At 26.2% G+C, this 16,997-nt stretch overlaps 2 protein-coding genes across 10 annotated transcripts in view; one reads left to right on the plus strand and one right to left on the minus strand.

Annotated features, from left to right (window-relative positions):
- Positions 1-13,773, minus strand: part of LOC100869473 (phosphatidylcholine:ceramide cholinephosphotransferase 2) — a 26,202-nt gene extending 12,429 nt beyond the window's left edge. The window contains exons 1-2 of one of the 8 annotated variants that reach the window (XM_086903492.1): positions 13,604-13,773; positions 13,256-13,447 (exon numbers count right to left, since the gene is read on the minus strand). In XM_086903492.1, coding sequence (XP_086759618.1) covers positions 13,256-13,317 — 62 coding nt within the window. In that variant the 5' untranslated portion in view covers positions 13,318-13,447; positions 13,604-13,773. Of the gene's footprint in view, positions 1-2,478; positions 2,619-4,474; positions 4,929-9,085; positions 9,629-10,090; positions 10,205-11,898; positions 12,563-13,255; positions 13,448-13,603 lie in introns of those variants that run through there. The other 7 variants (XM_003694250.4, XM_012487383.3, XM_031916926.2 and 4 more) reach the window with 7 other exon arrangements.
- On the plus strand, positions 13,709-16,250 carry EloB (transcription elongation factor elongin B). 2 transcript variants are annotated; one of them, XM_031916927.2, is made up of 4 exons: positions 13,709-14,011; positions 14,908-15,175; positions 15,272-15,365; positions 15,561-16,250. In XM_031916927.2, the coding sequence occupies exons 2-4, from the start codon at positions 15,173-15,175 to the stop codon at positions 15,815-15,817; spliced, it is 354 nt and encodes a 117-aa protein (XP_031772787.1). In that variant the 5' UTR covers positions 13,709-14,011; positions 14,908-15,172; the 3' UTR covers positions 15,818-16,250. The 2 variants fall into 2 exon arrangements, with proteins under 2 accessions (XP_031772787.1, XP_086759622.1); XM_086903496.1 differs by having other exon boundaries at positions 13,886-14,011; positions 14,992-15,175.
- Positions 16,251-16,997: the final 747 nt, after the last annotated feature.

Raw genomic sequence — 16,997 nt, forward strand, 5'->3', positions numbered from 1 at the left:
TTTTTAGATAACAATTTGATATACAATAACAAGAATATAAATAAAAAAATTATCTAACTTTTATAAAGATAATGGAGAAAATTTTTATATTTTAGAGATAACATGGTAATGGTACATTTTATAATAAAAAATGAAAAAGAAATTTTTCATATATCAATTAGAATTTTATTTAGAATTAATTGTTTGAAATAAATCATAAAAATCTCTGAAGCTAATAAGAAGAAGCAACGCAAGATGATTTACACATTCGAAGCATAAATCTTTGTCACAATAATAATAAAGCGTGATAAAACAAGATTGAACTTCCAACGTATCTACTCCGCCTACGATTCAACCAATTCAGTTTTGGTCCATGAGTAAGTTTTCCAAATAATAAAGATCGTTACAGAAATCTATAAAAAGCCATTTAAATCGTTTAAATCGAACCAAATTACGAACAGGTCAGCCTTGACACCGAATTACCGCGAGGTATTAATCTCGATATCCTTTTATCCTTGCAAATCTCAATCGCGTTCTCTTTCACGAATGGCATCTTAGTTTACACGAAGGCCACAAGCAAACAGAAAGACTGGTTACTAAGTGTGGAAATGTGTATTCCTCCAACCTCTCGGCCAAGCGCGAAAAGCATGCGTCAATGGATTTTCACGTGAAGACCATGAGCTCTGGTTCTGATCCAAAACGTATAAATCATTTTTTATTTTTTTTTTCTTTTCGTTCGAAGGATTAAATAACACCAGCGAGGATGCTCCAGTCAAGATCTCTTCGATCTTTTCTTGCTTCTTCGATGCCTGTATCGAGAACTATTATTTTTTATTTTTCTTGAAATTAAAAATTAATTTAAATTACTTCGATTCACTAGTAGCGAAAAATATTTCAAATTTACGTGAAAGAACAGACATTGTTGTCGTGTATAAAATCCTACATGGAAACTGATACACGATAAAGTATATTAATATCAAGGTTCATTGAATTTAAATAAATATAATTGAAAATAATAGAGATTATGTAATGATACAAGATTATAATAATATATTATTGTTTAATAATAATATTTATATATATATAAAAATAATCCAATTTCTATCTGACAGCCGATATTTCTGATCGGATCGATTAATTTACTTTCGACGCGATAAGCATACTCGCGGAAAATTAAATTTTTTCCCCTTCGTCCCCCTTTCCAACTTCGTTTATCGATTAAAGAAGATATAAAATGAAGAGATAAGTGAAGAGGCTCTGAACGAAATTATGCCAAGCAAAAATCTTTACTCAACTTTCGATATCGACTAAAGATTTATTTTTTAGAAAGTTAACGGGTAGAGATCGGTTTTCACGTTTTCGCTTCTTCGCGATTTCCTTGGCCACATGCGTAAGTATTTAAATTTAGTTCCAGTTAATATACAACGAAGCCAATTGTTTATCTGTTTGGCGAAAATGTAAAAATATTAGTCAAGTTTGGTTCGAATATTCATATATATATATTTCGTCTTATCATAACTGTGCTACATTTGTTTAATGCCATTTTTCGAAAACGATGATGTAACGCGACCAGTTAACACGGCCTTGTGAATTTTTAAAACGTTACTTACGAAAAAAAAAAAAAAAAAATTCGACCATTTTACGATAACTTTGGATAAGGAAAACGTAGTTTAGCTTACCATTTGCGATTACATTTGTAGTCATGCACTATTTTTGTATGGAAAATAACACAGGGATTTCTGTACATGGAAAGAAAATCTAAAAAGAGAAGCGAATGTTGCTCATCTGGCAAAATATCATTCCGCTGATTCTTCTTACGACGAATAAATTTTCTAGTTAGATTAATATAATCAATCAAAATAAATACAAGTATCTCTAATTTTCAAATCATTTCAAATAACACAATAATTTCTTTTATAAAATTTTATCGAATCATTTTGATCGAAATAATTAAAATAAAATCTCGATGAGGGAACACGAGTATGATCCCGAATAACTTTATGCCTTTCAAATGACATTGAACATCAATATCACGATCTTAATAAGCTTTTACGATCGTCAATAACTTTGAGTATCAACATTACGACTTCGAATATCCTATAATCCGATGGATTTCAATAACAATTTTGAGAAATTTATATTCGAAAATCGCGGAAATTTTTTGAAAACGACCGATATGATATAAAAAAAGCAATTGTTCGAAAGAAAAATATATTAGAATAGGAAAATATATCTTTGTACCATCGGCCCATTAAACGCAATTACACAACTGCAGTTTGTTATCTACTGCCAAAATCTTCTCTCCTATGCTAATACGTGTACCACATGTATCTATTACAAATGATTGTAACATTATTAATATTTAAAAAGGAAAAAAAAATTTAATTTTTTTCCAAACTTAGAAAGTTAGTACTTCAAAGAAAAGAAAAGAAAAGAAAAGAAACGAGATGATAGGCGCAAATGCAGAATACAATTAGTTTCCAATTAATTTATAATCACCAATTAATCAGTCCGAAACGAAGTCGATTGGCAGGCTACGCGAATAACACAATGTGACGCGTGGTTATAATTAACGATGAGCATGATGAACGACGAAAAGAAATTATTGTCCGCCGATGGATGGCTTCCCAAGTTGATCCCTAAAAGAGATATGCGGTTCGAATTAGGGTTAAGCTTGTCAAGCGATGAATTCGTATGATTGCGTTTAGCAAATCGCAAGAACAAAATAGATCGAAATAAGCCGGTCAACGTGTTCCGTTCATTCAGCATACATCGGATAAATACAATTTTATTAGTCCATTTACATATATTTTACGTGCTTTGAATAGAGTTAATGTGGCCCAGTGTGCTTTTAAGAAGATATTTTAACGGCAGTCGGTGCAAGTGTCGGTCCTAAAATTACACGTAACAAGACTTAACGTTCTCAATTAATGTATATAACTCATACATTTCTGAGCAAGAATTTGTCAATTTAGATTAACATGGATTCTCTACATATTTTGTATTTCTTAGAGATATCTAAAGAGAACTTTCCATTTTCAGCCTGCTCGTTGTTAAATTCATCTTTGGGGAAAAACTCAAGATGAAACGATACTTTTTTTATTCATTATGTATACGATAGAGAAAGGTAATATTTTCATACGTAACCCTATACTGGGGAATATCGTTCCATGAATGTATATAATATGTGTATAGTATTTAAATATTAATATTAAAAATTATATAGCTCATTTATTAATAATCTAGAGAAATCAAAGAATCAATTGAGAAAGTTAACACTGTCAACTATTGGCTAACGATCAATATTATTTGTGGCTATCAAGGAACTATATAACTTATGGCAATAATAAGTGTTCGAATATTTATTAGGTCAATTGTAGTAAGAAAAAAAAAAAAAAAATCTACGTGACAATACCTTCGGAAGAACGTTCACGTTCACACCGAAAGGTCAAGTAATTGTTCGCGGAAAGCCGAACAAAGCAGTTCAAGTCAATTGTTCCCAAGGCTTTCCATTCCACCCCTTTTTTTTCCATGTCGCTGGTCGATTTTGAATCGATACGAACATTCTCGAAATTGAAACCTGACCTGTACTGTACGGGGCAACTTTTATCGTGGACACAAGACCCGGGGAAACCCGCATTCCTCACGAATGACCGTCTTTTATCGAATATCGAAGCCCGAGAAACCAAGACGTCGGTTTTTTTTCAAACGTACATGTTGGTATACGTTTGAAATATTTATCATTGACCCCGTGAAACGCAACGTAAGACCTGCTTATAGCAGATAAGTTGTATTGTATAAGTCGCTATCAAAGATTCTTTAGCAACAGGTTAATAAAACGATACGATCGTGTTCATTCTCAAATTAAACGAGGAGGAATAAAAATGGAGGAACTTTTAAAGGAATCTTTGTAAAAGAAATCTCTATGAGATTTTTAATTTTATTCAATTTCCAATTCAAAAATTCCTACAAATCGAGATATTAAAAATACACCAACTCAAATTATTTGCCACGTAACAATTTTGAATTCGAAGTTTTTACAATTAATCTTCTTTTAAGTTAAAAGTTAAACCAATTTTTACTTTTATAACGAAAACGTGTTACGTATATGTCATAATTTGTCGATAACCAATCATTCGACTCGTTATCTTCTTTTTTTCAAACGTTAGAATCGAATACGAGGACAAATTTTTCTTTTTTCAAGCCTTTTTTAAGCAATTAAAAATATTATATTAGCAAATGTGTATTGAATTTTTGTTTATGAAATCTCTCTTATTTCGATAAAAAATGAAATTATCTATCCATAGAAAATTTTATTCCCTCTCTTGAGATTCCAATTATTCGACAACATTTTAGTAAAAAGATATTTTTCAAATATTCTAAATATTGATACAAGTAAGAGAATCTTAAAATACGTCTGCACAATCGTATTTCAATTTGAGAATCGCACACTAAGACTAATGATGAAACTTCATTTGCACAATTGATCTAATACCTTTTCGATTCCATCGTTTGATCTTCTCGTTCCACCTGCAACCCTCTAATTCCACCCGGGACTTCTTTCCCACGATCGTCCATGGAATAAAACAGACTAATCTGATTCGTTTCATCAAACTGTCGTTCCACAATCACGTTCATCATCCTTCGAACCAATTGAAGCACGTGAACTGCTCGTTGAACGATTCGATGATGGCAGCCCGAATGGCATTCACCATCGTCCGATGATCAAGGAATTATTCGTTATTCAATCACTAGCAAAGAGAATCAAACCCATGTAACGAGTAACATTTTTTTTTCTACATAATCGAGCACACTGGATAATCAATTTCACACCGGGAAATTCACATGTGAATGAATATGATTCATCAACAATTGTTTCGATCGAATATTTGAATTGTTTCTATGAAATACAAAGACTGTATCTTTTCGTTCCACCGTTCTTCGTGGAATGTTTACGCGAGGCATCGAAGAAGAAAAAATAAGATAAAACCGACCGGTTTAAAATTGTACATATATATATATATATGTTCGTGGTGTATTCGAAAGTAACAATAGTTTCGATTCAGAGTAGGGAATAGAATTTCAGGCAAGGAGTGATATCAATACAAGAGAAAATGAATTTATTTATCTCGATCCCTCCTGCCAATAATCGTTGCGCTTTCGAATGTGTGGATGGAGGGTAACTGACTTCTTCCGCGGACAATTAACTCCCTTATCATCGTGAGGCGTGCGGGCGAGTTTTCTCGAGACAATGAACCGATTTAAAACTGTCTTCGTGAATCGATAGTATGCGCAAGAAATGGTTAGATGATTGTGCGTTCGCTATTGTCCATTCTTCACAAGAATGCTCGATGCGAGTCGAATTATAAATAGGACGATTAACTATTAAGTCAGAAATATCCCTTTCACTTTTATAATTCTATCATTTTTACTCTTCGTTTTAAAATTATATATTCGAGAAAGGATTTATGCTTATATTGCTTTTCCAATTATTTATCGATGAATATTGTATACAAAAGAAAACAAATAACTTTCACTTCGCGTGTTGATCGATCAAAAGTTACGGAACAATTATCTTACGGTTTTCGAAAGTTTGTGAAAAATAAGAAACGCCGATTTCTTACAAATATTTCATTCGTATGTGCGTCGAAAGTGTGCACGTTGCAGAGACGTGAGATAATCATCATATATATAATCAGATATATAATTTTTTTGCAACTATTTGGTAAATGAAAATTGAAATGAGAAAATTAAATTAATTTTTTATCTACATATAAATATTCATAAGAAACTTTGTGGAAAAAGCAAGGAAATGCGTATATATAATCCACACATTATTAAATATTCTTTCGACGGTATATGCTTCTTTCTTTCTTATAAACGAATACATTAATTTTTACTTGCTACTATTACTTTCTTTCGAACAAGTACATACAACTGAAATGACTAATGATTGACAGAAAAGCAAAAACAAGCATCGCACAAGAAAAACAGATCGAAGTCGTTGCATAACTAAATAAATTTTTTCTATAAAAATCGGTATAAGTTATTTATACGATTGTTAGAGCTTTTAATTATTATCTATATAGAATCAGAATAATTGCCATGTATCGAAGAAATGTCATTGTAACGTCGTGCGAAATTATGAAAAATGCAACAGTCAAGCAGAAATCGATAAAATACAACGCAAATATTATAAAAAGTATTAATGCAGCTACGTGCTATAATTCAATACAATTTCCAGATCATCACTGAGATTCTGGAATGACGAAAAAATAGCAGGCTTGAACAAGAAGAACCAAGCTTATACAATTACGCAACAATTCGCAAATTGTGGCTTATATAAGATCGTAAAACCATCATAATTGTTCAATAAACGCCTGTATATAAGTAGTATTATGAAATGTTGAATTCAAAATCTTAATAATTAATAATATGAATTAATAATCCATATTAATTGAAATAAATAATCGATTATGTGAATTGATAGAGATCACTTTGATGTGATCAATGACATCTGCAATGATTTAGAAAAAAAATTACAAATAATTAAAAATTACAAATCCATTAAAAGGCTTAATAATGATGATAAATCATAACTATTAAATAAAATAAATAAAATTAATAAATTATTAATCTTGTTCTAGTATTGAAGAACCGATATTTAAATTTAATTTAATTTAGTGGAGTGAATTTTATGTAAGAAAAATATGATATGAAATATTAGTACGAAACTTTGTAATTTATAAAATATTAACCAATTTCTAAGCGAGTTCAATATTTTATCTTTTTAAAATCTTTTAAAAATTTGCAAACATAATAAGATCATTCTGAAACTAAATTTATTATAAGTTTTCATAATTTGTAATAAACGTTTGTAATATAATGACACATTTTATCATTTTTATTATTCAAAAAATATGAATGTAGCGCATGAAATAAAAATTTTAAATATTAAAAAAATTGAATTTAAAAAAAAATATAATTCAAAAAATATTAGAATACGATGCAAAATATATCTAATAAGAACGTCATTATGACAATTTTGAGAAACCACAAAAAGTCTTTATGCTCATTATAAAAGATATGTTTACGTCATACCCGGTTTGTGACTCATTTCCTTTTTCCTCGTAATTGATTCACAACTCCACCTACATTAAGTGATGCATTGAACAATCTTCGATTGCAAACTCGAATACATCGATGGATCGATTGATATTCGAGTTGGCGCCAAAATACTTCAAATGCTCAAAAAAAAAAAATAAAGTAAATATATGAATCTGTGAACAGACTTTAAATATTTTTGATATTTATAAATAACTATAATCTGTTTCAAAATATAAAAGATTGTGTACCATAGCAAATTATTGAAACAAGTAATCACGATGTGACTGAAAAATGAACATAATAATATGTGAAAGAAAATCCAACACAATGTAAATTATATTATATATTAAAAAATTTTACTGTTTATCATCAGGTGATGATTTCTAATATAAAACTCAATAATATATATTTTAAATTTAAATCATACTGTATATGTAAGATAGTTTTCTCAAGATTAATTATCTTAATAATTATTTACTAATACATATGTTTATATATTTAAATAGTTATTGTTTTTTCCATGAAGAATACTAATGCAGAGTATTAATTATTTATATTTTATATACATATAATATTGTATTAATCTAACAGTTTTTCTTTTTTTTCATTCATAATGATTCCAATTTTTTTCAATTTTCTCTATATTATAGACAATATCAATTTTATTTCTACTAATTTAATTTTGAACAAACAATATTATTTAAAATATTATTATTCTCCAAGTACAAAGTAAAAAAAAAAAGAAAAATGCAAAAATTATATAAAAATTATCCGTTAATTGAATAATATATGAATAAATAATTTCAATTTTCAATGTATAAATGAATCATATTAATTATGACAAATATATATATATATATAAATAAAATATATAATCGATTATATATTTGTATATCTTCAAAAAATATACTGATCGATAATTCTTTTCGATCATATACAATTTTACTATATTTTGATATTCTGTTTGATAAAAACATTAACAGAAAAAGTTATATTATAAAAATTAGCAAAAACCGAAAAATATATGCAATATTTATCACTATAGTTTTTAAAATTTAAATTTTTTGATAATAAAAAAATATGCATTCAAATATAAATACTTTGTTTTTTCAATTCAACAAAAAAACATTGTTTTATTCAAACTTCAACAACAGTTTCAACAATAATTATTGATATATTCAACAATAATAATATTAATTATTTGTCACTTTGCCAATAAATTATTCTTTCAACAAGTTTTGTCTCTATTAATTATATAAAACTATAAAAGAAATGCAAATCTAATAATAAACAGAAAATAATTATTTTTTCATGTAAAATATCAATAAATAAAAATTCTTTGTTTGCATATAAAAGTGTTTATAAAAAATAAAAATGAAATATCATTGAAAAATAATTATGTGATAAATATAATATGCATTTAAAATTATTATAAATATATAAGTATACTAATATTATTGGAAAAATAGACAAAAACCAAATAAAACCTAGTCAATAGCTAACCTATCTACTTATGCATCCAATAAAATAAGTTTGCACAGGCTTCATATTCACGTGTAAATACTACGAACCACTAGAGCTTGGTAAGTAGGTAAAAGAAAAAGAGGAAGACAAAACAGAAATCAAGGAAATAAACACAAAATCAGCAAGAGAAGGAACATGAAAACACTACATTATGATATATAATTGGTAAAAATTAATACAATCATGAAAATAATATGTGTAATCGTCCCATATGTGTTTATTAATATGAATATTAATAATATTATTAATTTAAAGCAAATTTTAAATTAAAATATTTGAAAATCAAATAGAATGTTTCAAATATAATTAAAAGTGTCATTTTCATGTAAATATTGAAGAAATATCAACATTAAATTAATATATTAGTGAAAAAAAAGAAAATATAGAAAAAAAATTATTAAAATATATATTTATACTATTTCATTGCAATTAGAGATCAACATTCGATATATATTATTGATAATATTTTACATACTTGATAAATAAAAACTTCCTGATGGAACTTAATGTTATTTCATCACGTAAATTCACACATTAACACGTTTTGAATTATCACTAACACAAGAACAAAATCAATTCGAGACTGTCATAATTTTAGTGACGAATGTCCAGCAATACAGTTTTGAATAAAGAAATCTGAATCGACTATACCAAGGTCTCGTGAAAGGTGCGACACCGAAAACTACCCGAATCATGTAACTGCGACTGCATTACTCGGCCAGGTTCGAAGGTTTCTGCACATTCACATTACCGACAGTACGTTAAATAATACATTTTCAAAATATATCAATAAACCGTTATATTAATTATATCGCTACAAATATAACCGTAACTCGATTCAAATTTCAAAATCGAAGTTTATATGATGAATATTTTTCACAATATGATTTTTGATTTATATTAATTAAATACAAATTAGGATTGTGGCTATGTAAAGTTCCGTGAGAAGTGCAATGCCAAAAATACACTAGGAGAAACGTTAACATAGGTGAGCAGTCGAGAGTCAAACTGTTCGTACTGTTCTCAGATCAAGTCGTTAGGTGCACGTGTACCCGAGAAACTGCGAATACGCGCGCGCGCATTCGAAAATATACACAGGTGGTTCAGGGAGAACTCGCATTTACTTCATCGCCCTTCGATAAACGACGATATAAACGATCGATCATTTGCTTCGAACCACGTCAATTTCAATGAAAATTCTCATTAAAAAGTTCTTTAAAAAGTTTTTTTTTATCATTGATTCTTTAGTCTATCTGAATATTTCGGGTATTTTCTCTTTCTCATTAAAATTCAAATAAGAAACTATACAAATAAAAAATAAAAAAAAAATTAAATTTTTTAATCATCTTATTACATAAGAATTATATATTCTTATATTATTTTATAATTATTATATTATCATATAATATATTATATAATTCTAATAATGTTGAAAATTAAATACTTATAATTTTCATCACTTTACAAAAACACAACTTACATGAAATACATAATAACAAAATTATATAATTATGGATCACTATCTTTTAAAATATTAAAGACACCGTGCTTAATGTCTCACGACGAAGTCCATAGAGAAACTACTAGAAATGTATCATAGGAAACGAGAAACTAAATGATAGGAGAGTTAGAGTTAGAAACAGATGGGTAGGGCTGTGCAACTTGTATTAGGTTTTATGATTGCCAAGGTCAGCTGCTTTCCATAAGAATGGCGGCGTGAACGTCTTAACAATTGCAGCTCAATTAGTAGAAGAACAGACATTCACTTCTACTATATTGTGATGATAATGGAATTAATGTATCTTCATATGTGCTATATATCATCGTTTGAAATTTATTTCGAATATAAAGATTTTATATTTGAAATAAATTTATATATATAATATATATAATATATATACAATTTTATTCTACCATGATTATAAAACAAATTTTTATATACACTTTTATTAAATTTCTTAAATTAATGATGTAAATAATTTTCATAAAATATTTTAATTTGATAATACAATTTATGTTTAGTTAAAATAATTATGACGCTCAATAACCAGTTTTGAACGTGATAATCTCAAAAAAAAAAAACATAAATTATTAGCATTTCTTTACATGATTCTTTTTGATAATATATATAAAAAAATTAGAAAAAAATTAAACATTGTTTTTAGACCAAACTATTTTTTTAATAGTAGTATAAATATATAGTACTTTAATAATACGTATAAAATCCAATTTTGTATTTAAAAAACTTTTAATCCAAACTTAATCTAACTTAACCAAAATTCAAACTCAAATCCAACCTCAGTTATCTATAAACTTGACATATTAATTTATTCTTTAATGAATACGCTCTTCTTAAAACAAAAATAATTTTCGAATTAGAATTTTCGAATTCGAATTATTATATAAAAATATATAATTCAGACGAAATTATTTAATACTCTAAAACATAATTTGAAGTATATGTTTTTTGTGCATTACTTTTTTATTAATGTTTATTAAAATCAGTATATGAATTTGAAAATGCTCTTACGTAATTTATATTATTTTTATAATTATTTTTATTATTTAATAATAATAATTTTATCTTGTACTTGCTTTGATAATCAATCAAATTAATAAAATAATAAATCACATTTTATAAGAAACATTTCGTATGAAAACGACATAACAAAATGATAACAAAATATTAATTAAAATTGTTAAATATAAATTATATTGTTGAAAATAATATGATTAATTTTTCAAATGTCTTATTAGATAACAGAATCAATATTAAATTCTCAAATTTTGTAATATTATATTATCATATATACATACATATAACACTGCCATGCTTGTAAATGCAACTAGAAACATGCATAATACAAATCTAAATTTCTATGACTTGCATATTTCTAACAAATATAAATAAAATAAAAGTTATTATTAATATTTTAATACATTTAAAAAATAATAAATTTGAGCAACAATGTATCGATACTATTTTTCGAAAAATTTATCTCAATGTAACAATTTCATATAATTATACTACTACATTTAAAGCATATAATTACTTAGATTATTTTTATGTTCTATAAAAGACATAAATAGAATTTAACTGAAATTATTTGGAACAAAATTGTATCATATATTATAACATAAAAAAAAAGATAATTAATTTCTATCTATTCATTACTGTAAAATAATTGTTTACATCTGAAAACATAATTTTATGACATACACTATATAAGATTATGCATAAAATCAAAACAGTTTGTATCGATACCTGTAGATCAAATATCTCCATACCTTGTTAAAGCACTGGGCAGCAATTCAACCTTGACAGGTAATCTTAACTTGTGCATTATATTTCTACGTACACACACTACTTTATATTTTCAATTTTTCACTACTCGGAACGTGCTACAGAAGCGTGCGATTTACGGCGATTACAAGAAACATAACCAATAAACGGAGACTCGACTTTCTTCGTTTTAACAATGTGTTCCGCGAAAGTGCAACAGAAAAATAAAAAAGAAAACACATGTATCAAACAACACATAAACTAACCAACAATACTTCAAAGGGGAAGAATTCAAGTGAATGACTTTTACATGGACACTTGGACTGCTAATGACTCCTTTCTGGTTCACAACCTTTCAGGGATGGTTGAAGACTAGATCTACGACGCAAACTCATATCGCGATCATTCTATCATTTCAATTTAGACGATCGGCCGTTCGATGTTCGTTCATTACACCCACTAATCACACTCATAACGTTTTTATGATATCCACTGTATAACATATAATTCCATAAAATTGACACTTAAACAAAATAAAAATTGAAGATGGCGTCAGCCAAAGGGCCGTGAAAGTGTAAAACGAGAAAGACCAGTTGAGAGAGCCAAAGCGTGTTCTGAATCATCATTGCATTTTCTTCCTAGTACAAGCCATCACATTCCTTAGAGCAACGCGCACATAGCGGCGATTGTCGTAATTGATTGAAGTTTACTACCGACAGCTGTTAATCATTGACTTTATCGACATATATATTGGCGGTATATTTAAATATTTTAAAAATGTCTTATTAAAATCTTTTAATTTTGACTGAATTAAAACTAATTATAATAACATATATATATATAAAACTAGAAAATATAATAATATAATAATTATATATAACTAGAAAATTATTTAAAAGTTATTATAATTATATGAAAAAATTAATGTGATAATTATATTTATAAATATATAAAAATATAGAATATAAAATAAAATTTTATATTTTTAAAAAAGAAATATAAAATTAAATTATTTAAAAATTATTATATTGAATTAAAAATATTTATAATTATAATTTAATAATTTTATATTATAATTATAATTTAATTTTTATGTTTAATGTTTGTTTTTGTTTATCAATGTCTGTTTTTTTTTTTTTAATATTAATATTAAAATTACTATATAATATTAATTTGATTATATTTTTTATTAATAATTTAATGTTTTAAATCTTTGAACATTTTTTATCATGACACAATACAATATCTAATACCGCAAATAGATATTGATATTTAAACGTTATATTGTTAAACAAGCTTAACATTAGTAACAAGTATTAAAAGCATAAGCAGCTTGCTTGGAATCCTCGTTTACTTGCTTACCTAAGCAACGCTTTCCTCCAGCAGTAATCCGTTTCGATTACGAGCAACTGCAATTTCATCATATATGTCGACGTTGCTCAAGACATATAATATTGTCGTCTGATGCTCGTTCGAACACCAATTTAGAATCTTTTCCACTTTCACGAATTTTGTGCGAATGTTCCACTATTCAGGACGCAACTTGTGAACGACCTAATTCACGGTTATTGATCAATCAAAAACAAAATGCTCATATATGTAGATGATTAACTAACAGGAAAAATATAGCGTAAACTTCCAAAAATTTCCTTTATCTTTTCAAAAATCGTTGCACGTTATTCGAAATTTCACAATATATGTATCACGCACCAGGACATACGATGAGGAAGTTTCTTCGTCTTTACCTTCCGATTGCTTGTTAAATGTTTTTACAATTTCGTAGCCGTTTAACTTTCTTGAAAAAATACTCTGCAGATAGATACGGTCGCATTTCGTCTGGTCGCAATGAGATTCTAGTTGTGAACGAAAGGACAGTGGAGCTTTCATCAAGTCTCCATTGGAAAGCCCAAGAGCGCCGCGCAGCAAGTTATTTTGAAAAGCGCAAGCGCTCTTTCATAGATCGCGCTTTTCTCATAAGCAACTCGATGAACTAATGGCAACCAGTGACGTCACTGCAGAAAGAAGATTCATTCACGAATATTCGACGCCTTCGTATCTGTAAGGCCAAGGACCTTCTCTTGGAAATTAGACATACGTAACCAATTTAATTCTTAAAAAGTACTTCCATACAGAATATAAATTATGATTCTATTTCATATGATATCTCAGAATAAATTTTATTTATTCATTTTTTTTAAATATTTTTTTATATCTATTTAAAAATGCTATTTATTATTATTATATACAGGATATTAATATATTTGTGGTACATTTTTGGAAGATTGATTTTAGAAGGCTAAACAAATATAAAAATTAATATATAAAAACGTTAATTGAATTTATTATTTTATTATTAAGTTATAAGCAATTTAAGTTTATATTATAAGCGAGATGAAAATAGAATGAATTTATTATCTCCATTACATTGTTATCGCATTATTTCTATCTTATTTTATCTAATATAAATTTAAATTGCTTATAATTTAATAAATAAAATTCAATTGATATTTTTATATATTAACTTTTGTTTAAAATCGATCCTTCAAAAATGTTTCATAATTATATTAATATCCTGTACATTATTTTAATAGTCAACTATTATGTGAATATTATATAATAATATAAATTCCATTCATTAAAATTCAATTAATTATAAGAAGTTATCATGACATTATATTACATAAATTTTTAATAATGAAATCAATATATCTATTAATACATATTAAAATTATAATTCCATATTAATAAACTTGTACATTTTTAAATTTTAATACAAATTATAGAATAGTATAATAGAAATTAAAATATTATGTTGTAAATCTTTTTATATGTTTATATTATATATATATAATTTATAGTATTAAAATACAATTTTCAAGATAAATTTAATTTAGCATTTTAAATATATGTAATAATATAATGATTTTACTATTTTTGTATTTTGTTTATCAATTTGATATATCAATATACATATGTATATAAGAGGTATTTAAAAATATTATTTCTGATTTAAGGATTTATAGTTAAATGTTAAATATAAAACCAATTTGTGATTGGTTAAAGAAACAAACAATGCTCCAAACAGAATTTATGTTTAGAAAGAAGAACCAATGAAATGAAGTGTTTTATATGATTATATTGTCCGTGAGTGTCTACCTTATTTTAACTTTTTGCCTTTAACCTGACGAACTACAAGTAAACAATAATCAACAAAGGAGCATTGCACAAGATCTATATATTAATTGTTCTTGTCAGTTTAAATATATAGGTAAATTCATAATGGTAAGTTCTTGTCAATATTCAATTATTTCTTATAGTGTTTATATGACTTATCTTAATATAAGATAACCTCAAACGTAATCAAGATTTTCTTCTTAGGATGTATTTCTAATGATTCGACGAAAAAATATGACGATATTTACTGACGCCAAGGATAATACTACAGTTCTTGAACTTAAAAAAATTATAGAAGGTAAGAAATATATAATTTACATGTATTGTATTAAAAAAATCTCATAATATAATATCTTAAAAAAGAAATTTCAATTTTACTTTTTCTTTTTTTTTTTTTATTTAAATTTTCATAAAATTTATGAATACTTAATAGATATAAATATTTATAGATTTTAATTTAAAATAATTTAGAACTAATGTAATTTTTTTATAGGTATATTGAAAATATCACCTGTGAATCAACAGCTGTTCAACAAGGATAATGTTCTTATGTCAGATAGTAAATTTTTATCTGATTATGGATTAACATCAGCAACTGCAAAACCACAATGTCCTGCATTAGTAGGATTAGCTATTCGTCAAGATAATGGTCAATTTGAACCTTTAGAAATGACACCATTTTCATTACCACCTGATTTACCAGATGTTATGAAATCTCAAGAAACTAATGGGCAAGAGCAATCACCTTGAAACATTGTGAAACAACTGATGATAAAGTGTTGAATTCAATACAATTTTATAATTGTCAAATATTTCCAAAAAGGCTAACAGCTTAAGCAAACATGATGTGAATATTAGGTACATACAAGTTTATACGAATATTAAAAGTGTCTTGAGGCTTTTTAACTTCTGTAGGTAAGACTACTGTTAACTTTTTGGTTAATTAATTTTTTTTATTTTTGTTGTTTTTTGTGAGTAATGATCAAGTATTATTTATACTTGACCATTTGACTGAAAAAAAAAAATAATAAAATATAAAATTTACAATACAGTATACCATCCAAGTTTATTGTAATCTTTTCTAGGTATAAAAATATATCAACACTTTGTTATTATTGCCAAGATAGATCAAATACCTCAGTCACATGTAAATTATGATTGTAGTTTGTATTTTATCTTAAAATGTTTTGTAATTTTCCCTATAATTTAACTCACATCCAATTCATTTTTTTAGTTTATAAATTTCCATAAATTTTTTTTATTAAGCTTTAAATATAAAACGCCTCAAATTTTGTAAAATATATATAGCAACATCAATTTATTACTTAAAATGCAAAATTAAAAAATATTAATTGTAAAAACTTTGAAAATTAAGTTTTACAATTACAAAATAGAAATTTGAAAATGTGATACATTATAAATAGTGTACGTAATTTTAACAAATTGATTACATTTGATACATTAAATCAAGTAAATAATCATTTTGGTATAAAATACAATATTTCTATCAATTATATTTTGCTATACCATAAAATTTTGTTAACTTTATTTGCGTGTTAGTTATTTTATTTATTTGAAGAATTGCATGTATATTTATTACTTAGAATTATGGATTGAAAAATAATATACTTCTATGCAGTATTATGAATACATTAAATGTATTCATATATTTAATATATAAAATACTCTTAAATATGTTGCAGTATCATTATTCAAAAATAAAAATGTAACGCATTAAATAGCATTAAAAATGTAATGCATTGAATTGTTTACTTTAAACTAATAATATTATTAAAAATTAAAATATCACTGTACTGTAATAAGTTAATTATTGAGTTATATGCATTAAAATATAATATTCTTAAAATTATTAAATAATGTTTAATACTGTAGACATTATTAAAAAAATTTGGATGCTAATAATTCAAAA

The sequence above is a fragment of the Apis florea genome, unplaced genomic scaffold (genome assembly GCF_048593485.1).
Source record: "Apis florea isolate Af1SG1 unplaced genomic scaffold, ASM4859348v1 contig_2291_pilon, whole genome shotgun sequence".
Classification (NCBI taxonomy): domain Eukaryota; kingdom Metazoa; phylum Arthropoda; class Insecta; order Hymenoptera; family Apidae; genus Apis; species Apis florea.